Source organism: Cardiocondyla obscurior, linkage group LG03 (assembly GCF_019399895.1).
Source record: "Cardiocondyla obscurior isolate alpha-2009 linkage group LG03, Cobs3.1, whole genome shotgun sequence".
Lineage (NCBI taxonomy): Eukaryota > Metazoa > Arthropoda > Insecta > Hymenoptera > Formicidae > Cardiocondyla > Cardiocondyla obscurior.
Window position 1 is genome coordinate 5843848 of NC_091866.1, and position 23621 is coordinate 5867468.

Here is a 23621-nt window from a genome sequence, read left to right on the forward strand (position 1 = left end):
TGACGAGCGATCAAATTGAATGAAATCTTTTAACTCGATTATATTTAATTTCGCTAATGTAATTATTTAATTTTTTTACGACCTGTTAATTTAAAACTATCTCACAGGGAATCTATGAGGACTTGAGCACATAGCAAGAATTTAAACAGTTTTTTTCTGTTGTATTACTTTCAATTTGAAGACAACCTAGTATTTTTTTCTTGTCAAACAAACGATGTGCATTACTTTTTACAAGACACATCGTCTATAATTACTTTTATAACTGTCGTTGAGCTTACTTTCGCTTACGAATCACGCTTTTGCCTAAGTTAATAAAAGAAAATTTTTTCTCTTTATGCGAAAGAGTTTATTCAAATTTCAAGCAAGATAAAAAGTAATTTCTCTTGTGCAAAACAAAATTAAATTTTTATATATATAAATTTAGTATGCATATGATGAACAATTAATTATGTGATTGCTTATGATAGATTAAAGAATAAAGAATAAAATTTACAAATGTTTCTCAAATATGTGAAATACAAACGTGTATAACAAGTTTTTCAAGTGTTGTGATGAATTTAAAAGAACTAAGGAATGAGATCATGTTTTTAGGTTATAAGCTTGTATTTTTTGTACACTGTATTTCTTAAAAAATAAGAATGTGTATAAGTCAATTTTTACAAATAAGAATCTCAGCTTATGAAGTGATACGAGATAAAGGTCTTGTGTACAAAGTTATCAAATTCACAAGTGAACGATAAGCAAAATTATTCATTACTTTTTACGATTATAATGGCGTTTGTAATATAGTCTTTTCTTAACGCGTTAAACTTCAGCGGCTCGTATCGACAGGAGCACCATCGTGTTCTCGCCAATTCTCTCGATGCGTTTCTCAGAAAATGATGAAGGAACGGCAGAACTTGTCTGCAAAACACGCCGCCAACACGCGTGCAACACTCTATACACGTACACCCGCTACATTCCTATGTCCACGGTGCGCAGCGCATTCCTGCTCGTCGGCCTTTTTATCCGGATGCTGCGTACCGCGAGACTCATCAGTTTTCCGATCTACGACCCGCAGATTTGGTTCTAGGTGAATTATGCCACGAAGAAAAGGACAGCCGGAAAGGGACTCTTGATCCGAATAACCGCGTGAAGCGTGACCAACCGTAGCGAATGCCGCGGATCAACTGGCACTTGCCACTTGCCAGGCTTGGAGCAGCCTCCGCAACGGCCTGATATTCGTAGCACTCCGACACTCCGGCACTCTGCGTTTTTCTTCCAACGGGGCCCCGATCCTTGCCCGGAGAAGGGATGCATATAGCGTTCCCGAAGTTTAGAAATCACGGCAGCTTTGACTCTTTTCAACCACCTCGGGCAAGCCTGGCATTTCTGTCACTCTGCAAAATTTTTTTTTTTCCAGATAACTTTGTTTAAAACGATCTTACGGACGCGTCTTACGGCCCGATCATCGCTCTTTAAACTTTGGACTTTTGTACATATATATTAATTGTTAAGAAAAATTGATAAAGAATTTGTGAGAGAATAAAAAAAAAAAATTAAATTAAAAAATTAGGCTAGATTAAATTAAGACTGGGCTGAATTTAAAATTGAAAACAAGATGTCTACTTTTTAAATATAGATACTTTCCACTGAGGATCTCCTTGAAGAAGTGCTTAAATAAATAAAATCATTACACTTTCATGCATGACAGATCGCATAAAACCTACAAATATAGTCTCGAAAAAACGGCAATCTCAGTATTAATTAATATTTCGTAAACGAAATCCTCTCCACGATCAAAATGTAAATGAAATTTACAACATTAATCGTGCAAATGAGAAGTAACAGAAATGATGTCCAGTGATTATGTTTTCACTTTCTTTCTTTCTTTCTTTCTTTCTTTCTGCTCACGCAATACGGATGCACGACACGTGCTGGGCCTGAGATTGCATGTGAGTCATCAGGAATTCGAAACTGATTTAAAACTGGTTGTTTGATTGACGGAATGCATTTTTTAGTGAACAAGCTCGTTATAGAACAGGGGTACTCGAGAGGGAGAACGTCTTCGTTATCTGCCAGTTTTTAAGGAACCAATGAAAAATTTTATAGCGATATTGTTGCCACTGAATATTTGACCACAAAATCTGTGTTTAACTTACCTTTGACTAAAGATTCATTTCTTGAACGTGCGTGACCAGTCGTCGTTATTTATCAACTAATCAAGTGGATGGAATAGCGATCAAAAATTAAGCGTAAGCCTCCTCGTTAAGTTTTTATTTGATATAATCCGTTTGCGATGATAAAACTGTCTTGAAAAGAAAGTGCAGTTGAAAAGTAAATAAGTAAATATGCAAAAAAAGAAAAAAAAAAAAAAATATATATATATATAATAATATGTAATATACTTGATGGATTCACCAGAAAAATGGTAACATAAAAAATATAATACAAACTAAATTTTATTTAATAAGTTAACGTGCTTCTTAACCTCGGCCACTTTTAGTAGAGATGCGCTCGATCTCAAAATGAGCAAGGATCACTAGCTCCAAGCTCGATCGAATGGTTTGCTTACGCAGCATCTCCTGGAGCAGAGGAAAAGAGATCTTGTTCGGCTGCATTATACCGTTGATACCGCGTCCGATTTACTGACGAAGTTATACGAAGCCGATTATCATTATGTCAATAATACTGCGCGACCTGCAGCGGCTCGGCGCCATTGACGCCGTTTCGTCTGAAGTTTCTGAACTTGGGCGCATACATATCGAAAGTCGCTCGCGCTCGAAACACATGCGATTTTTTCCCTCTTGCGCGCCATTACGTCACGCTTGTTTAAAAATTAATACGAAAAAAAAAGGTAACGCCTCTAAAAATAATTTATTTTTCCTTATTAATTAATTAACTTGTTACTCTGTCCTTTAACCTGTTCGAGGCTCGCGACATGTGTGAAGCATGTGTGTTAAATTACGAAACCAAAACGTGCGTGGAACGTGTGGAAAACGTGGCGAAGAGCTGAAAAACACATGGAACACAAAGCGTGAATTAAGAAAGAACAAACTGGTAAAAAAGCTTTATATTCTGTAATTTTTTTTTTTCAGATATTTATAGATATTTATTGTGTAATATATGTAATATATGTATATTATATACATACATTTATACATATATCAGGAAGTATATTATACTTACAGGTACAGAGAAATATGTTTGAGAATCGCAGATAGATATCAGTCGATTGAATGATATAATATTTGTGCGAGAACCCGCATCCCATCTTCGAATTTATGATACACGTACGATCGTTCTAATAATGATCCAACGGGAAATTTTTCCACCACTATCATTTTCCCGTCTTCTTTTTCCGTTAAATGCCAAACGTTGCGGAAGTACATTGTTCGAATGAAATTATTAATAAGGTTCGAACTGCTCCATATGCACACGTGCACCTGTAATATATATTAAACATTTTTATTAACGCCAAAGTTCATTATCAGATAATTCTCACTAATGATGCCATTCCATTTTTGTCGTTTTATAAAATTCATTAAATGTTGAATTAAAAAAAATTGAATTAAAATTATTTGAGCTTTAATTAATGTAAATAAGAAGCCACGATTATTTTGTGAAGACAGTTAAAAAAAAATGGTTTGCAAATCAAAGGTGTGAATTGATTTCTAACACAATAATTCTTTACTTACGTTTTTTTTCAAGACCCGCGAACACGCTTTTGCGGAATGAAGTATCGAGGCGCAGACTTTGGCAATGCGCGTACTCGAGTCGTTACTTTTAGTAGCTCCGAAATTGAGGTAATTGTCCAGGCTGTCTATTAGAATCACGGAAGGTACGGCTGCATAAGTATGCAATTTAAAAAGCTGCCCCACGAGAGCCTCGTAATCCGACAAATATCTGCGTGAATAAATATCAAGACATTAATTGTCATACGCCACGTGCAATATGTATCTACAATATATATATTTTATAAGACAAGTTAAATCGAGCTAGATTTATTATAAAGTTGATTCACGTTAGCAGAAGTAGCTCTATTACAAATAATGCATCCAAAGCGTCCATAAAAGTCTTGAGGCTTCAAGAAGCAGCGAGAACGACGACGGATTGTGCAAAAAAAAAAAAAACCTGTTGCATTACATCTCACATAAATCTCATTAGTTTTAGAGCCGTGACCGTTGGATTACTTCTATCGTGACAAGCCGCGGGTTGACTTTTCAGAGGCATTGGAGTAATGTAAGCGACTCGTTGTCCTTCTTCCGCCCAGTACGTCGCGGCCAACGGAAAAGTCTTTGAAAACCCTCTTCTGGGAAATGTCGACACATATATGCGCGACAAGTGCATAGCTTCGACAGTCGTTTAACTTTTGTATGATATGCATAAAAATAAAAATTACGCACCTCAAACATAAATGATTTGCTCAACTCTTTGGAGCCGCACAATAATGTAGTATTAACATGTTTCGGAAACATCGGTGCTGCTGTATAATTTCCTTGTAGGCAACTTAAAACTCTTAGTATTATATCACTTCTTTGCAAAATGTATTGCACCAGTTTTTCTAACGAGATTTTACACGTACATCATTAGTTTGTTTTTGAGCACCCGATATTATATCACTTCGTTATATTATAGGTTAAGGGGAAGCTAAAGCCGTCGCCGAACTTGCACGGCGTCGATATGACAGGCCAAGCGCAAATTCCGTACCGGAACGTGGCGACATCTGGAGCCTTGTAATACGCGTGCATATAAGAATAACAGACCTTTGCCTGTTTGCTAGCTTTGCCTGCTTGTCTATTCTGTCCTGTCCATCTTGATGACCATGTGCAAAGAGGAATTATATTTTTTATAAATAAATTGTTACAGCGTAATAAACAATTTATTTATAAAAATATGATTTCTCTGCACATGGTATTATAAAAAATTAAAAAAAAATTATAAGTACATAACGGGACTCGAACCGGCGCTCGCACAGTCATCAAATTAGCAGGCCCGCTGTTAGCCGTTGCGCTACAGAGATATTCTAATAGTTTAGGCGAAGTTACTGGTACTTGTATGGCAATAGTACTATTTGAACATTTACAAAATATGTGTAATAATCAGCCAGATTATTGGAAGATTGAATATTCTAGCTGTCTAATTCACATATTTAGTGTAAATGTTGAAATGCTACTGTGTCAAGTATCAACCATGGTACTTTCCACTTATAAAAGTCATAACTTATTTATTCATGTATGTAGCTGATACCAGAAGCAAAATATGTATAATATATACATTTTTATAAACGGATTAAACATATATTTCAATCCGTTTATAAGAATGTATATATTATACATATTTTGCTTCTGGTATCAGCTACATACATGAATAAATAAGTTATGACTTTTATAAGTGGAAAGTACCATGGTTGATACTTGACACAGTAGCATTTCAACATTTACACTAAATATGTGAATTAGACAGCTAGAATATTCAATCTTTCAATAATCTAGCTGATTATTACACACATTTTTGGTAAAGGTTCAAATGGTACTATTGTCATACAAGTACCAGTAACTTCGCCTAAACTATTAAAATATCTTTGTAGCGTAACGGCTAACAGCGGGCCTGCTAACTTGACGACCGTGCAAGCGCCGGTTCGAGTCCGGTTATGTACGTACTTATAATTTTTTTATTTCTAATTAAAAATTTTTTTTTATAACACCATGTGCACAGAAAAATCATATTTTTATAAATAAATTGTTATTGCGCTGTAGCAATTTATATATAAAAATATGATTCCTCTTTGCACATGGTCATCAAGATGGACAGGACAGGATAGACAAGCAGGCAAAGCAAGCAAACAGGCAAAGGTCTGTTATTTCTATATGAACACATGTATGTACAACACTGCCATCTATCCTGTGACGCCGGAACTAATCTTGCTCGTTTTTCGTGACATTTTTACCAAAATGGCACATGCTGACCCGTGCACATTTTGCTAAATCGTAAATTCGACTATTCTTTTTTGTTAGCTTTCGAATCGTAATTTCAAGTGCGCCATTCTTTTCTTTGATGTTTTAGGAATTCCGGCCTGGTCTCTGTTTGTGCGTCTAAGCGATATAACCTATGCAGTAAATAAATGTTTTGTAGGTGAACACATAAAAAATAATTTTTTCGCATATTTTATATCAAACTGACCAGACCGGTATTCATAAGTGTGCGTACTTTAATCCTGGAGAAGGATTTTTCATTCCGTTCAGCCGTTTAGAAAAATAGTCGAATTTACGATTGCGTGGTAAAACAGGAAGGTTTAGCTTCCCCTTAACATTTTTCACTCTTCACTAGTTTCACTTTTCACTTCTAGGGGAAAAGATTCATGATCGACCCCTAGAATGTAAATTATCCTTTCAAATAAAGAGAGTCAGGGTTTTTATAAATTTAAAATGTGCGTGTGCATGCTCTTGTGCGTGCTATAATATTTATTCTGCAAGTACATCAGGAAGTGTATTGAATCTTTAATAATGCATTGTATGTATACGGTCGTGTAGATATATACGTTATGTGTGTGTGCTATTTTATTAAAAAAAAGTGCAATTGGTCGCAGATATTTTAGACCAATCAGCTTTCAAATTCCAAACGTGGTATGGAGTTTTAGCGACCAAAGGTTAGTAGACCTGCTGTTAAACAGAGTCTGGCAACTCTGCTAATCGTTCATTCTTCATATTTCTCTTCTCATGCGGTTAGCCTCGTTTGGAGTCGGTGAGATATTGTAATCTTTTATCTGTCGTTTTTTTTCGACATCGTAATATATGTTAGGCGTTTTCTAATAATTTTTATTTCTCAAAATTATTATAGATATGTAAATTTATGTATTTTTAACATTACTTGATACGAACTTTATTTAATTTGTAGGTTAAAATGGGACGACGACCAGCGAGATGGTACGTATTGAGAATTTTAATTTTTCTTTATCTATATAGTATCGTCTTAGGTTTGGTTTCCTTTTTTTTTATTTGCTGTATTATATCTTTATTTAAGCATTGTTAACATTATATTCCATATGTCATTTTCTACGAGAAGGTTAGGTTTTTTTAAAATTTTTTTTTATACAATACAATCTTGTGCATGTCTTTGATACAAATTTGCAATTACATTGTTTTGCGCAATATCAATAAAAATGCAATTTTTTTCATAGTAATAAAAATTTAATTTTAGTAATATACATATAATATTGATATTTAATATTGTAGTATTAAAATGTTAGTATGGCAGATTCTAAAAAAAAAAAAACTTTTTAGTTATCGGTATTGCAAAAATAAGCCATATCCGAAATCTCGATTCTGTCGTGGTGTGCCGGATCCGAAGATTCGTATTTTTGATCTTGGAAAAAAGAAGGCATCTGTTGAGGACTTTCCATTATGTGTACATTTAGTATCAGATGAATATGAACAACTTAGTTCTGAAGCTCTGGAAGCAGGACGTATTTGTGCCAACAAGTACATGGTAAAGAACGCTGGAAAAGATCAATTTCATATTCGTATGAGACTTCATCCCTTCCATGTCATTCGCATTAACAAAATGTTATCGTGTGCTGGAGCTGATAGGTATGAAATTGCATAATTTGAGGTTATCCACTTTTTTTTTTTACATAATTTTAATTTTATATTAAAAAAAAAGTTATTTTAACTCTTTGAGTGCTAAATACTCACGGCCTATGCGGTTCGTACGGACGGCGCGCGGCTGGCGCTGAGCGCGAATTTGCGTCTACAGTCTATATCGATAGATTTCACTAGATGCATATACGCGCTCATAGACCTCAAAGGGTTAAAAAAAATTATAAAACAATTTTGTACAATATGGATTATTTTTAGACTCCAAACTGGAATGAGAGGTGCCTTTGGCAAACCTCAAGGTACTGTAGCCAGAGTACATATTGGTCAACCCATCATGAGCGTGCGTTCATCTGATCGGCATAAGGCAGCAGTCATAGAAGCTCTGCGACGTGCCAAGTTCAAGTTTCCTGGTCGCCAAAAAATTTATGTATCAAAAAAGTGGGGTTTTACAAAGTACGATCGTACTGAATATGAGGACTTGAAAACAGCAGGCCGTCTTGCGCCAGACGGTTGTAACGTCAAGTATCTACCCGAGCATGGACCGCTCGAAGAATGGAAAAAGTTCAGGAAGGTACTCTCTGCAGCTTAATTAAGCGTTAAACATTTTGAAAATCGAATTGAATAAAATATATAATCAGGAAAAAGTGTACATTTTTTGTAAAACAAAACCCTAAAATATTTTTTTAATGTAACGTTTAAAATTATTTCTTATTTTTGAAAACTTGTTAATAGCAATTTCTACTACACTTAAACATTTTTATTGAATTAATATTAATAGTAATAGTAATGTTATTAAAACAAAGGAAAAGAATTTTAATATTTTTATTTAATTTAATTAAATAAAAATTATTAAAGTCTGAATGGAAGCTCTTCGTTTAATAATAGACGATTTTACTTTACTTTTACTTTCCAAGATTCCAATTAATTCTATAGTAAAGTAGGTTACTAAGTAGTAATAGTAGTACAGTTAAAACGTAGGAAAAACAAATTGAAATTTAAATTCTATCTATTAAATTATATATAATTTTTTTTTTCAAAAATAAATATATATTCTGAATATAGTTGCGCGCGCGTGTACACAAGTATATCTACAAATTAATATTATACAGACTAACTTATATTTCTATATTTTTATGCACAAATTATAATAATTAGATTCTTGTTATATAGCTTTCCATTCATTGTATCACACCTATCATCTTGAGCTACTTTATTATATGTATATTCATGTATATTATATGTATGTATGTATGTTGTATAAACTTGTCATACTAATGCTTTTTTTTAATGTTTTCTCTTATTAAAAATATGTATGGAAAGCATCCACGCTGAACTAATTAAAACATAACTTTGATGGATTACATTTAAAAAATAGTAAAAAAATTCAGTAATTATTCAAAGATTTTAAATAAATTAATGGATTGCACCCCTTTCAATTTACATAAAACATTTCATAAATGATATATGACGAAATAAGAATAAACACCATGATATATTTAGGACTGTTTTCTAGTGCGAATGACAAGTAATGTCTGTATCGTTTTCGTTTCCTGTAGTTTGAATCTCGTCATCAATGTCAATATCGCATATTCTACGGGAATGTACATCTAAAGTTTCAGTACTCGTCGCTGCATCTAATAATGGTGATAATTTTTCCGCTTCGCTATCTTCGTCTTGGCCTTGTCCCTTTAAAAACATAATACATTTAAAATTCTTTCTACATTCTGATTTTTATATAATATTTTACATAAATTTTATATAATAAACCATAAATTTTATAAATAATAATTTCTCTAATTAAACTTGTTTAGTACAATTAATATTACACAAAGATAATAACATACCTCGTACAAGGAAGCTGGTTGTTTCTCATTAACCAATCTCAATGTGTCACGCGTTCTTAAGCTTGATTTATCGCGAGTATGCACTGATTTGGTTCGCATAGCTGGAGATCTGTTATGCAGTTCTTTCTGAGAATTCGAATGCTCGTCTCTTGCTAGCAATACGGACATACGAAATTCGGGAGTTGGACAAGTTATAGTACCACTAGATCTGGCCGACATATCGGTTTCTTTAGCGGATATGTGTTTCGAGACTGGGGTACGTTCGGCCGAGCTGCAAATAGACATAGTTTTCCCATATGGTATACTATATATTATTTACATTATAATAATAATAATAATAATAAAAATGCAATACGACGCAAACCGATTTAGAGTTTCCGCGGCTTGTATAGCACTCGCCGTATCTGTATCAGGAGTATCTGGTGATTCTGGCGCGATAATAGCGGTTCGTGAAGTATAAGGCCCATTTAAGGCTTCTATAAGAGATACGGCTTCATACCCTGATGGGATATTTTCACAGCTTCCCTGAAAGAGTTTCGAGTTATAATCAAGTGACAATAAACAAGAAATACACATAATTAAAATGTTATTAAATGGATTTAAAGTTTCTACCTCTGGTAATGGTGGATTAGATATAATCGTGCCTGTTGCTTTCTGAAGAGCTTTAATTTGCAAGAGAGCCCTGAACGGCGCGCGACAAATGGGACAATTGTTCGCTTGATATCTTAGAGAATCAGCACAGGAATTGCATAAACACAAGTGTCTACATGGCAAAATTAACGTGTCTCGTACTTCACTAATGCAAATAACACATTCGGAACCATTGTCCTCGGTATCCTCATCGCTACCTTGTTGCTGAAAAGAAAAAAAAAAAATAGATAAAAATCTTGAATTTTTCAGTTGTAAATTTGGCTTTCATCAAATTTGATGAAAGTATAAATTACATTTTTTAAATTCTTTATGCAAACCGAATTAAATCAGTGTAAAGATATAAAACTATGTTTTTTTCTTAGCTCACATACAATAAAAAATTAATCATACTTGGGTGACATAAATTTTATTTATGTCAAATATATATTTATAATTTATCAAAATTATTGTAAATACACATTTTACGAAAAAAGAGAAACATACTTACAAGTTTAAACAATGCATAAATATTTGAAAGAAATAATGTTCTTTTCAATATTATCATACCTTTGCATTTTCAGTATTTTTATTTTCAATTCCATATATTTCCTGCACTAAATAACAAAGGCCATCAACGTAAAGTTTCTGTTTAAGAGCTTTCATTACATATGTTCCATCAAAGTGTTTTCCAACCACAGCTATAGTTGTGTGAGATTGTTTTGGATCGTCTGATCCTTCCTCAGCTACACAATGTATAGCTATTGGGATAATCTACGAATTATTAAGAATTATTTATATTAGGTTCTTTTTACAATTATCAGTTTTGTTAAAAAATTGTTACGCTTGTGCGCGATTGTCTCATGCGGTGACAAGTGGTCGCTCGCTTTTTCGTCGCTAACACAAAATTGAAGTATCTTTGCAAACTGACAAATTCTCAAAAGTTATATTTCTTTGAGAATAAAACTCGTTTTTACTTTCTAGAATCAGTGTAACTTTATTTCGAGCGTGAGCATGGAGTTTCAAGGTTACAAATAATTATTTGGGCGATTGCATTATTTCGAGCACACAAAAGAAGACAATCGGGCGAGAGCAAGTCATCCGAGCGTAACCACAACAATATTATATATAATAAAAGTACTTCTCTATCTAGATTGTACATCAGATCTTCTTCTGAGTATAATGATGGATCAAATATGTGAGATGTTTGTGAAAATAATTGGTTTGCTCCTTTTTTATAATGATATGTTTCAGAATTCATAGATAGATCTCGTGATATATACCTGAATTTAACAAAAATTCTTTTATCTATTTTCCATATAGCGATATTTCTTATATAGAATATACATACGCAACTCCTTTCGTCGAAATCTCTTCTGTACAAAAGTAATAAATTGTTATCGCGCATCTCACGTCACAGTCAAACACAAATTCAATGTTAAAACGATTAGGTTTTTTGTCAATGTCACTATCACCATAATGTTTGACACTGTGATAATGTGAGGATGTCGATGTTTGGTCCATGTTACGAACCAACCTCAAAGATTCCTTACGTATATTCACTAAGCTCTTTAACGTTTTTGTAGGGTCATTGGCCTGTGGGGGAGGATACGGGAACTGCAAATATAAAATATATTCAATTGCTATTTAAACAAATCTTTTGTGTATGCATATTTTGCTGGCATATAAAAAATAATTGTGTAGCATTCACACAGGAGTTGGTCGGCTGCCTAAGAAGTTCAGATCATCGTTTTCTCCAAAGAGGTACGCCTCGGGTTGAGGCGTGTCAAATCGTTCTCCACCCATTATGAAATGACTGCCGAAGTAGGATCCTATTAGATTAGATGATAATTCACATTAGTGAAATGGTGCAAAAAATATAAATAATTTTGACAAGGCTTTGCATAGCTGAAATAAGTCAAATACCGGATCGTGGAGGATATTTATATGCATGATTGGAAGTAATATCAACCTCTTCAACGCCAGCATTTTGCCTGCTTGTCAACGATCCCATTTTGCAATCACACGAACAAATGGTAAGCTTACAAATGTTTTCGTATTTCGTTTGACAGCGAGCAGCGGCAGGGCGTATACGTATATATTTTTTTTATTCGTCGTTAAACGATCAAAATTCGTTAGAACTTACGTTCATTCGCGTACATTGATTCACGTTTAAAAAGTTCAACTTTCGTGGATTTGTTATTATTGATAAAAAAGTAGAAAATAAAAAGGAGTACGCTAGAAGATCGAAGCAACAAACACGATCATGGACATCATTTGCGAGTGCTGCCAACCCTTGTTTGCGTCCGAAATGTAAACTGTTAGATATCGACACTACCGCCAATCAACCGCTAAAGAGTGTGTTCGGGTAGACACTATTAGCGCTATCTAGCGCTACCGGCTGTTCTCAAAGCTAGTCGAGGTAATTCAACGGCAGCACGGCATATGCTATTTCCTGTTCGTGAAGCTTACTATCACTATCGTACATTGCAAGCATTTCGAACACACCCAAATTGAAAGCTTTCACTGAACACTAATTGGTGAACCTTTTTACGGAAAGTATAGCATAAACGGAATTAGATCAAATCGCCACCAAATTTAAATTTATGTAAAATTATATACTTTTAAAATTGTATTGTTTTATTTATATTTCATTCATATTTCTTTTTTTTATAAATTTTAGAAATCCATCATCTGTGTAACGATTAATAATTAAAAATAAATAATTTTTCATAATTCTTTAGTTACTTTTGATATTGTATTCTTTTCTTCTCCTTCCTCTTCTTTTTCAGACTCCGTATCACTTTGTGGAAAATTAGGAAGCGCTAAAAACAAACGTACAATTGACAAAATAAAACATGGATAAAAAATGGCAAGAGAATTATTAAATATTTTTACCAAGTCTATCTTCTAGTTTCTCTTGTCTAGCTTTTTTCAAAAATTCCTCCTGTGCCGCAATTATCTCTGTGCTGCTTGTGCAGAGTGCATACTTTTCCAACAGCTCCCCATTCAATTCCAAAAATGAATGTCCCCATGAAAATTTTCCGAGGTAAAGATTTGCCTCGTTTGTAAAGCCCGTTATAATCAATGTAGCCGCTATAGCTTCCACACAGCTCAGCCGACAAGGCTTCCCATAGTTTATTGGATTGGCAGCGACTAAGAATGGCAGCAGTCTAGGATAGGGTGACTTCATTCTGTTAAAAGGAGTATCATCCAAGCGAGCCCAACTGCAATCCACAACTGCACAGCCATATTCCCGTACAATATCACAATCTGTTGGACTTACACACTGCAAAGCAATGTTATTAACATTAAAATGTCTCTAGCAAACTTGTATCAATAATTATTGCTTCCTCATGAGTTAACTACCTTCTCACCGATTGGAGTGAGGCACAAGCCTGGAAATCTGGCTCCCAGTCTCAAAATCTTTATCAACCCATGTCTTGCAAGCTTTCTTCCTGAACACTTTTTCGGATCACAATGCTCCATGTTCCACATAGCCACAGGGAACTGAATCAACTGTTTGCTGTCTTCTGCAAATGTAACCCTGGTCATTATAAAAATACAAAACTTTAAGAATACGCCTAACCTGCCTCGCCCTCATCGAGTTCCTCGCCGCTTTCTCGATAATACTTCTGTTCCTTTCCGACTGCATACCGAGATTTCTTTTCCAACAACTTGCTCTTGTTCTTCCTTCTACGTCCTGACATCTTTCTGCTTGAAAATATTCAGAAACGCTAAGTTACCTCGGATATGTTGTTCCTTCAGTATGTAAGCGTAACATATCCTATTAACGACTGAAAACCAAGAAATAAACAGAAAAAGCTTAATACTTGCAAAAAGTTAGAAGTTGAATATTTTTTTTTTTTTTTAATAAATTTTGCAAGTTTTTGCTAGTTTAATTGTTTCAGAATTCAACCAATAAGAGCGTGGAAATAAATGCGACACGTATGTATCCATACAGCAGAGAGCTCAATTCTGAATCGCGGCTTGCTACGCGTACATATGCAGAGGCTCGTTCGTGTGAAACCAGCGCTTCGGCTGCCGTCGGATAGAGGAAAAGGCCAGAGCTATACACTATCTGTCCTATTCTTTCGCGGCGTCTTCGGTAACTCGGTAGTCTCGGTATCGTGCAAGCATGATGGTAACCGCTCGAATACGAACGGCTACTCTTATTTACCATGTACTATGAAGCTTACCATGTTACCATCATTACCATGTAAAATAAAAATTGAAAATAAATAAATTATTATTCATAAAGAATCTTTCTTTTTTCAAACTAAATCACTTTTATCTCACAAGTTAGCAGTACGAAATGAACAGAGTTGATTTTTATAAATTTGTAGCTAATTTGTTGTTAAAAAGTAATTAGCAAAAAAAAAGTTTGTTACTCTCTGGATTTATTATTATAAATTTTTTAATAATGTTAAAGTAAAAGAAGATGAAGTTGGTTGCAAAGAAATTTAATCGAGATAACACTTTGTTGCTTATTTATCGCTAAATATTTGCCAAAGGAAAATATTAAATTGCTATTTTCTTTTCGTAGTTAACAAATTGATATCTTCTACGTAAACGCTCGTTGTTAGGTGAAGGTTGTTGCTATCGATTAGGGATTTCAGATATTTTGTTTAAAAATTGAAAAGAAGTTATTTCAATTGTTTAAACAATTTTTTTACAAAAAAAAGTCACTTATCGGATTCGGTCGCCGGACGATGTTGCGAGTGACATAGTATAGTCTTTTCTTCAATATTAACATTTTTGCTAGTTAACAAATGGATATCTCCGAGAACGAGTGTCCGATTTTTTGCAAAAAATTATTTAAACAGTTTAAACTTTTAGACAAACTCCTAGAGCTACAAACTTCTAGACAAACAAATGTATTAAAAATGTGCAAAGGGGAATACTTTTATTTTGGTTTAGATAATATTATTAGTAAAATGTTGATTAAAAATAATAATAAATGTTTAAACTTAATAATACATATTGATGGTTTGCCAGTATTTAAGTCATCTCAAGCTTCTCTATGGACTATTTTGTGTTCTAATACAGTTATTAATGTAGTGTGTTTACTTGGTGCATATTTTGGTTACAAAAAACCTAGTAATTCTAATGCTTTTTTACAACAGTTAGTTAACGATTTTATTAATTTTCATAATGGTTATGTTTATAACGGTAATTTAATTAAAGTTGTATTATATGCTTTGATATGTGACGCACCTGCGAAATCTTTTGCATTATGTATAAAAAATCATACTGGTTTTAATAGTTGTAGTAAATGTTTAATTAAAGGCAAATATTTAAATGGTAGAGTTTGTTTTCCCTGTAAAAAAAAGTATCCTTTAAGAACTGATCAATTATTTTCAATTAATGCCTACAAATATTTTCAAAATAGTTTTTCTATTTTAAATAATATTCCTAACTTTGCACCCATAACTAACACCCCATTAGATTACATGCATTTGATTTGTTTATGAGTTATGAAAAAAATGATGTTACTTTGGATAAGTGGCCCGCGTTTTATTCGTTTAAGTTCAAGATCTATTAATAAAATATCTCATTTATTGATTTTACTTAAAAATATTATATCAAGTGATTTTGTTAGAAAACCCAGAACTCTAAAAGATGTTAGACAATGGAAAGCTACAGAATTTAGAACTTTTTTATTATATACAAGTCCTGTAGTATTACGACATATATTTTCAAAAAAAATTATATTTATTTTCTTACATTGCATGTAGCTATTACAATTTTAACACGTCATATTAATAGTACACAATTGATTGATTATGCTGAAGCTTTACTCACTTAGTTTGTTGAATCTTTTGAAACTTTATACGGTAAAGAATATATATCACATAATGTACACAATCTTTTACATTTATGTTGTGATGTCAGAACCTATGGTGTGCTCGATAATTTTAGTTCTTTTAGATTTGAAAATTATGTGACATTTATAAAAAAAAGATTACGTAAAACTGAGAAATTTTTGCAACAATTAATTAAAAGATATGTGAAGCCGAAAATTGTAATTTTGTATTTGATAAATGTAGTAATAACAATTAAACATATTCATTCAAATATATACATAACAATAGTCCAATACCTGATAATGTAGAGGTCAAATCGCAATATTTTATGATATTAAATAAAAAATTTAGTGTTAATTGTAGAAGTTTTTCAAATAATTGTTGTTTATTGAAGGACAACACATATGTGTTGATTAAAAACATTATTAAAACTAAAGATAAAGATATTTATGTTGTTGGTAACAAACTAAAATATGTATAAGATTTATATCAGTTACTGTGCTCATCCAGTGATTTTAATATTAAAGTAATGTCATTATGTAACAGTAATATTTATTTTTGGCCAATTATTGTATGTAAAGCATGGAAAATTCCTTATGAAAATAAAAAACGTACTTATATAATTTTTCCTGTAAATCATGAAACATAGTTTTGTGCGTTATAACTTGACATATTTTTATAATATAACATGAGCATTTTGTTCGTTTCGTCTTTCGGGAGTCGCTCTGAGCAAGCCCAACACATCCCAAGTGCGTTTGAGGAGACGTCATTCGTGCAACTTGGCACTGTCTTCTTTTTTTAATGTGTGGCATTAGAAGAGAAAGACGTTGCCGGGTTGCACAAGTGACGTCTCCTCGAATACACTTGGGATATGTTGGATTTGTTCGGAGCAACTCCTGAAAAGCAAAACGAACAATAAATTACAGTACATTAAATACACTTTAATTATTAAATTTTAGTACATATGTGGCCGATGTGGCGCGGTAGTTGCGCAAACGCCGTTGCTATGAATGACAATCATGGTTGCTAGGGACGATTTGACGAGATAAGGTTCGTCATTTCAGTGAGTGATAGTGGAATGTGAGTTTACTGGGTCAGTTCTTATTTTCTCGATATCTGTATAGAAGACAGCATAGAAGACAAAATCTTGCGCAATATAATTTGGTGGCAATCACTCGGCACATGGTAACGGCACGCACATGTATAATGCTAGTCTCATCCATGTGTTCTGTTCGCCAAAGCACGTGGATCAATCTTGCATTATACGTGTACGTACCGTTACCATGTGCCGAGTGATTGCCACCAAATTATATCGTGCAAGATTTTATCTTCTATGCTGTCTTCTATATTATAGATATCGAGAAAATAAGAGATCGTGGTAAATCTGAAGGAGACGGGCGACCTTACGGATACGACCTAAAATTTTTTTCTCAGACAGATTTTCACCTCCTGATAACAAATCCGTAAGTTAAAAGTGTCGCTCGTTTCTACTATTAAAAAAACAATTTTTAAAGAACGCAATTTTGAGGTTAGGAAATCCGTCATATCACTCCACACAGATCAATGCTGGGACACATATACGTTCTACGCAGACCAATCTGTTATGGTTGGTTAGTTAGGTTTAGTTAAATAATGCAGGCACACACATACATTCCACGCAGCCAACGTTTTATTAAAAAATTTTAAAATATAAAATTATATAATATATAAAATATTAAATAAAAAAAATATTAAAAAATTAAAAAAAACAATTTATAAATTTTTTGTTTTATGAATTTTTTAATAAAACTTTGGTCTGCGTGTAATGTATGTGTGTGCCTGCATTGTTTAACTAAACCTAACTCTAACCAATCATAGCAGGTTGGTCTGCGTAGAACGTATATGTGTCCCAGCATTGATCTGTGTGGAGTGATATGACGGATTTCCTAACCTCAAAATTGCGTTCTTTAAAAATTAAAAAAAAAAAGTAGAAGCGAGCGATACTTTTAACTTACGGATTTGTTATCAGGAAGTGGAAATTTGTCTGAGACAAAAAATTTAGGTCAATCCGTGAGGTCGCCCGTCTCCTTCAGATTTACCCAATTAATACCTGCAGTATGGTATAATGCAGACACATCATCTTGTATTTGGCCTAGTCACTTTAAAACCAAACTAAGAATTAATAAGGCGATAATAAATTTTGAATTACCTCATGACAGACAAGATTGGCAGGAATAATCAATGTCAAGAGTTTTTGGCATTGCAAGTAAGTGCATGTATATATCACAAATAAATTTATATTTGTTTTTAATACTTTTTATAATTTTAAAATAATATTGTTTTTAATTATTTAGGTACTTATGAAGAGGGTATGCAAAAATTAGTTTTGGCAGAAGATACGTCGCACGTTGAAACAGGATATATCATGCAGCGAATTAAAAGAACGAGAGAAAAAGAGAAGACGCATAAAAGCGAGGAAAGTGATGACATCCTCTTCAGAAGAAGAAGATTTATATTTACATGCAAATAAGGAAAAAAACAATGTTACACAAAGAAAGATATTGCCAATTATTCCTCGTAGGCAATCTTTTATATCAAATGTATTGCATACACCTCCTTTCAAAAACCACAAACTCACACCGAAAGCTAGATGTACAAATGATGAGCTTTAACAATAATTAATTTATAACTAATATATATACACTTGTAACAAAGTTTTAAATTTAAATATTTTTTAGATTTTACTGAGAACAATTTGAACATCAGTTTAAGTAACACGCCTATGAGTTTTATGACAAAATATCATGCTCAAAATAAAAATTTATATTCTAATGGTAAGAGGATTTTAATAAAATAAAAATAGAATACTGAGAATTATAGATATTAATTATTATAAATATTTTATTTGTTTCAGAATTTAAGAAATTAATGTTAACAACATTAAATAAAATAATATATCAAATAAATAATTTAGAACATAAAATAGATATGTACAAAGAAAAACAAAATTTAGATGAATTCTGTGCGACAGAGAAAAGAAATATTCCATTTCCAATATCATCATTTAAGGAATTAACTATTTTTGAAGATTAAATGCAAGATATGACATTTAAAAAAGATGTACGTATAAGATAAAAGCTTAGTTAATTTATACATACATATTTTAATATAATGTTATTTTTCTTTAATGTTAATTTAATTATTTTTCAGTTAACTATTTTTCGATTGGTTGGAAGGAATAATGCACACATTATGATGAGAAATATATTTAAGACAAATATCATGGATAACTTGGCTACAAATTTTAGTTGGACGGGTAAGAAAAACAAAAAACCTTTTAAAGATTTAGAGGTTTCTAAATTGATGATACGTAAGTATTTTTTTATTCTGGTTTTTAGGCTTTTGGTCACTGGCTTCAGGAGGAGTGGAGGTTTTCGATAAAAAGCCGCGTTGAGGGTTTTCGACGTTTCACAAATATATTATTTTTTATATTTTGTTACTAGTTTTGATGCTATTTTTTATATTTTAAAAGCTGTTTTTTTATATTTTAATATATTTTTTATATTTCAAAAGCTGTTTGTATTTTTTATAATGATATTACAGAAAGTGATTTTGCTGACTACGCTTTTAAGTGGCTTGCACAAGCCAGTGTAAGAGTGTAAAGAAGAAATTAATACTAATAATTAAATATATAGAATTCTTCTGTATGCCTTATACTTAAGTTTTAGAAAAAGCGCGAATTTTATTTTTGGATGTAACAAAAAGGAGATAAAGACTTTATTACATAATTTTATTCACATGTTAACACGTACGTTTATATATTAATATTATATAGAAATATATAGTTTCTATTTGCATTTCTAATATAAAAATAAATAATTGCAATCGTAAGTCGCATTTTATTAATTTTAATTAATAAACATTAAATATATATATATATACAGGGTGTTTCGGATCAATGGACTTTCCCGAATATGGTAGGTAGGTCTCATCAAGACAAATCGAAAAGTCCAATACCATTTTACAATTTTCGCAATAATAACCGAGATATGAGTATGTATCTTATTACCGATTTCGGGCGGAGCATCGGTGCCTTTCTCCCCACTCGACGCATAGATTGGGCTAGAGGCGTAGCCTCAGTGTACGCGAGCGAGGCGAGGCGACGACGCGCGAGCGAGGCGAGACAACGATGTACGCGAGCGAGACGAGGTGACGACGCGTGAGCGACACGAGACGACGATGTACGCGAGAGAGGCGAGGCGACGACGCGTGAGCGACACGAGACGACAATGTACGCAAGCGAAGTGAAATGACTACACGCGAACGAGAACAACTTCCGAATTTAACATTTTCACGGTAGAGACGCTATCGTTTCCACACTATTCATGTCCGACGAACGTGCTGGCCACGCATTTGCCTGCCCCTCCCCCCTGTTCGTCCCATCCATCTATCCGGAAAATTATTGTTTAAGACGCGCGTGGCGGGAAAAATAAGACGGAGCGCCGTCTTGCCGGAAAATGGTTTGTCTCGCTATTAAGGCATGGAGGATGAAAGAACGGTTCGATCTGACAATGAAACATGCCAATAAAATTTTTACAAAATTTATATGAATATTTATTAAATAAATTTTTACTAATACTTACAACTACTTCCTGAACAATGCTTTGTCCGTCCATAAAATGTATTTCCCTGGAAATAACTCGTTTCCCGGCATTGGACAAGAAACTGTACAAGTATTTTTTTGTAAATAATTATTATAAAAATCTCGTACTTTGTATTTCATCGCGTAGTAGAAGCTGGTGCACTTGTTGTAAATTAAAAAAAAATGTAAATGAAATGTAAGGAAGACGAAACATCTACGATATCGACTACGCGGCGGATACTATTTGTCGGGTCTTCATAAAAGGCATTTAAAATTTCATCGGTGTGATTGAACAAATTAGCATATCAGTACATTCGGCTGTTGTAAAATCCATTATAAAAAGATACACCGTAATCGCAATGCGCCGACACGTTGAAGAACATGGCAATCCAGAAAAAATAAAATTATAAAATTATTTTAGTAATAATCAACAAAAATTTAAAACTTGCAATTACTTTGCTTATTTATCGACACATACGGAAATGCTCTAAAGTAACTGATTCCGATATCGAGCGTTTCGTTCCGTAGCAGCACAATGTTCTCGATTTTCAATTGTTTTTCGTGGCGTGCCATGTGCTTCGGCCTGTCGACACAGTGTCTTACGGTGTATCGTATCGCTTAACGATGGAGTTTTCAACGGCCGAGTTAACAGACATGTTAATTTGTTATGGTGTAGCGGGTGAAAATGCCAATCAGGCAGTGCGTGTATACGCGGAAAGATATCCGCACCGAGCGCGACCGTCTTCCAGAACTATTTTACGCTGCCTTCGTCGTGCTAGAGAGACGGGATACCTAGGTTTCAATAGAGAAAATCGGTTGCAAGTCGATCGTGGTGTACGGCGAAACTTTAATCGCGCCGATGACATTTTAGAATTATTTTATGAAGACCCGACAAATTCTATCCGCCGCGTAGCCGAAATCTTCGGTGTTTCGCCTTCGTTTGTGCATAAGGTGGTAAAAGAAGACGGATTGCATCCGTTTCATTTACAACGGGTGCACCAGCTTCTACCACGCGACGAAAGAGAACGCGTCATCTTTTGTCAAGGTATTACCTTTTTTTCTTTTCAAAGTACGAGATTTCTTATAAAAATTAATTACAAATAATATTAAATACTTGTAGGATTTCTTGCCCAGTGCCGGCGAAACGAATTATTTCCAGGAGAAATATTATGGACGGATGAAGCGTTGTTCACCCCAAACGGAATATTTAATTCCAAAAATTTCGTTTTGTGGGATCACGTTAACCCGCGGTCCATTCGCCAGGGCGCCTTCCAAGTCCGGTGGCAATTAAATGTATGGGCAGGAGTAATAGGAAGTCGAGTTGTAAGTATTTTTAATGCGTAAAAATTTATTTTATAATTAAAATTTGCAAAATTTTTATTGACATATTTCAGATCGGGCCGTTCTTTCTCCCTCCACGGCTTAATGGCGAGTTATATGCAGACTTTTTGCAAAATACTCTGCCAATACTTATGGAAGACATTCCATTAGATTTAAGAATAAAAATGATCCTGCAACAAGACGGCGCTCCGCCTCACTTTTCCCGTCGCGCGAGAAATGTATTAAATAATAATTTTCCTGATAGGTGGATGGGGCGAGGGGGGCCAATTTCGTGGCCAGCACGTTCCCCGGACATGAACGTGCTGGACTATTTTGTTTGGGGCCACATTAAGGCAAAAATAGAACATATGCGTGATCGTACAGTTGAGGAGGTCCGCAATGCAATTATAGCGGCCTTCCATACGATCACGCCTGACATAGCGGAAAGAGCAACGCAACAAATTGTTCGGAGAGCCGAACTGTGCCTACAAGCACAAGGGAGGCACTTCGAACAATTTTTGCGTTGAGCTTTCCGGGTGGATTAGGCCTACTGGGGAGACCACATTAAAAAAAACGCACTGAGCTATCTACTTCAAAACGTAGTGTGGAAACGATAGCATTTCTACCGTGAAATTATCAAATAATTAGACAAGAAATCGTAAGTTGTTCTCGTTCGCGCGTATTCATTACACCTCGCTCGCGTACATAGTCGCCTCGCCTCGCTCGCTCGTCGTCGCCTCGTCTCGCTCGCGTACATCGTTGCCTCGTCTCGCTCGCGTACATCGTTGTCTCGCCTCGCTCGCGTACATCGTTGTCTCGCCTCGATCGCGTATATCGTTGTCTCGCCTCGATCGCGCGTCGTCGCCTCGTCTCGCTCGCGTACATCGTTGCCTCGCCTCGCTCGCGTACATCGTTGTCTCGCCTCGATCGCGTATATCGTTGTCTCGCCTCGGTCGCGCGTCGTCGCCTCGCCTCGCTCGCGTACACTGAAGCTACGCCTCTAGCCCAATCTATGCGTCGAGTGGGGAGAAAGGCACCGATGCTCCGCCCGAAATCGGTAATAAGATACATACTCATATCTCGGTTATTATTGCGAAAATTGTAAAATGGTATTGGACTTTTCGATTTGTCTTGATGAGACCTACCTACCATATTCGGGAAAGTCCATTGATCCGAAACACCCTGTATATATATATATATATATATATATATATATATATAATATTGCAACATTACATTGCTATTTTATAACAATATTGAATTACAATGTTTCAAAAAGCGGACATTTCATAGTTGCTGTAATATTACATTAATATTGTTACAATATTTCACAATGTTTTTGCAATGTTACAAGCTTGCCGGAAAATTTTGCTGCAATACTGTTATAATTTTGCTGTACTGTATGGGTAACAATATTTTTATAAAAGTAATTATTGTATTGAATCAGAGGGCTGTAAATTAACGTTAAAAATAAAAAAATTAAAAAAACAATAAATCTTGTGGCGAGGGCATATGCCTCGCCACTGAAAGGGCGAAGACCCGCCCTGAACGGCAACGGCCGTCCACCGAGGTGCACAGAGCGAACATCGGCCCAGGCGACACCGGACGCGCCGAGGATAGTGCGTCGAACAGCCACCAATTCGACGATGGCGCGCGCCGCCGAGTTAAGAGTGGGAGTTTCCCCACTCTTATCTCGGCGGCTATATAAGACGAGCTCGCGGCAGAACAGATACCTTGTCTGGTCCCGATCCTCGAACCAAACACATCCTCCAGTTCCTAAGGCTTCGGGCGCTCCCGAAGCCTCTCGCATACTCTCCGACTCGGG

General features: G+C 34.5%; 4 protein-coding genes, 1 long non-coding RNA gene and 2 pseudogenes across 8 annotated transcripts; 4 read left to right on the forward strand and 3 right to left on the reverse strand.

The window, feature by feature from the left end:
* Positions 1-1857: 1857 nt before the first annotated feature.
* Positions 1858-4645, reverse strand: LOC139101442 (uncharacterized). Of its 4 annotated transcripts, none has more exons than XR_011545549.1 (5): positions 4133-4379; positions 3678-3885; positions 3169-3425; positions 2471-2991; positions 1858-2287 (listed from the first exon to the last, which is right to left on the reverse strand). XR_011545549.1 is itself a non-coding variant. In XM_070654598.1 (5 exons), exons 1-4 carry the CDS (start codon positions 4455-4457, stop codon positions 3207-3209), a joined length of 642 nt encoding a protein of 213 aa, XP_070510699.1. In that variant the 5' UTR covers positions 4458-4645; the 3' UTR covers positions 2842-2991; positions 3169-3206. The 4 variants fall into 4 exon arrangements, 1 of the variants encoding a protein (XP_070510699.1); XR_011545551.1 differs by having other exon boundaries at positions 1858-2291; XR_011545550.1 differs by having other exon boundaries at positions 1858-2054; positions 2142-2991.
* LOC139101443 (uncharacterized) lies at positions 2910-3885 on the forward strand. The gene is made up of 2 exons (XR_011545552.1): positions 2910-3039; positions 3171-3885. It is a non-coding gene; the product is annotated as an uncharacterized lncRNA (long non-coding RNA).
* Positions 4646-6629: 1984 nt separating the features above from the next.
* Rpl10 (ribosomal protein L10) lies at positions 6630-8221 on the forward strand. The gene is made up of 4 exons (XM_070674802.1): positions 6630-6723; positions 6877-6905; positions 7263-7568; positions 7836-8221. Exons 2-4 carry the CDS (start codon positions 6883-6885, stop codon positions 8164-8166), a joined length of 660 nt encoding a protein of 219 aa, XP_070530903.1. The 5' UTR covers positions 6630-6723; positions 6877-6882; the 3' UTR covers positions 8167-8221.
* Positions 8222-8565: 344 nt separating this feature from the next.
* Positions 8566-12387, reverse strand: Mrgn1 (Mahogunin ring finger 1). The gene is made up of 9 exons (XM_070674800.1): positions 11975-12387; positions 11762-11880; positions 11400-11665; positions 11190-11331; positions 10619-10822; positions 10034-10276; positions 9786-9946; positions 9422-9692; positions 8566-9263 (listed from the first exon to the last, which is right to left on the reverse strand). The coding sequence occupies exons 1-9, from the start codon at positions 12060-12062 to the stop codon at positions 9087-9089; spliced, it is 1671 nt and encodes a 556-aa protein (XP_070530901.1). The 5' UTR covers positions 12063-12387; the 3' UTR covers positions 8566-9086.
* Positions 12388-12662: 275 nt separating this feature from the next.
* Positions 12663-14004, reverse strand: LOC139113568 (18S rRNA aminocarboxypropyltransferase-like). The gene is made up of 4 exons (XM_070674801.1): positions 13638-14004; positions 13418-13581; positions 12947-13337; positions 12663-12873 (listed from the first exon to the last, which is right to left on the reverse strand). The coding sequence occupies exons 1-4, from the start codon at positions 13756-13758 to the stop codon at positions 12779-12781; spliced, it is 771 nt and encodes a 256-aa protein (XP_070530902.1). The 5' UTR covers positions 13759-14004; the 3' UTR covers positions 12663-12778.
* Positions 14005-14703: 699 nt separating this feature from the next.
* On the forward strand, positions 14704-16256 carry LOC139101259 (uncharacterized; annotated as a pseudogene).
* A 563-nt stretch (positions 16257-16819) lies between these two features.
* On the forward strand, positions 16820-19522 carry LOC139113816 (uncharacterized; annotated as a pseudogene).
* Positions 19523-23621: the final 4099 nt, after the last annotated feature.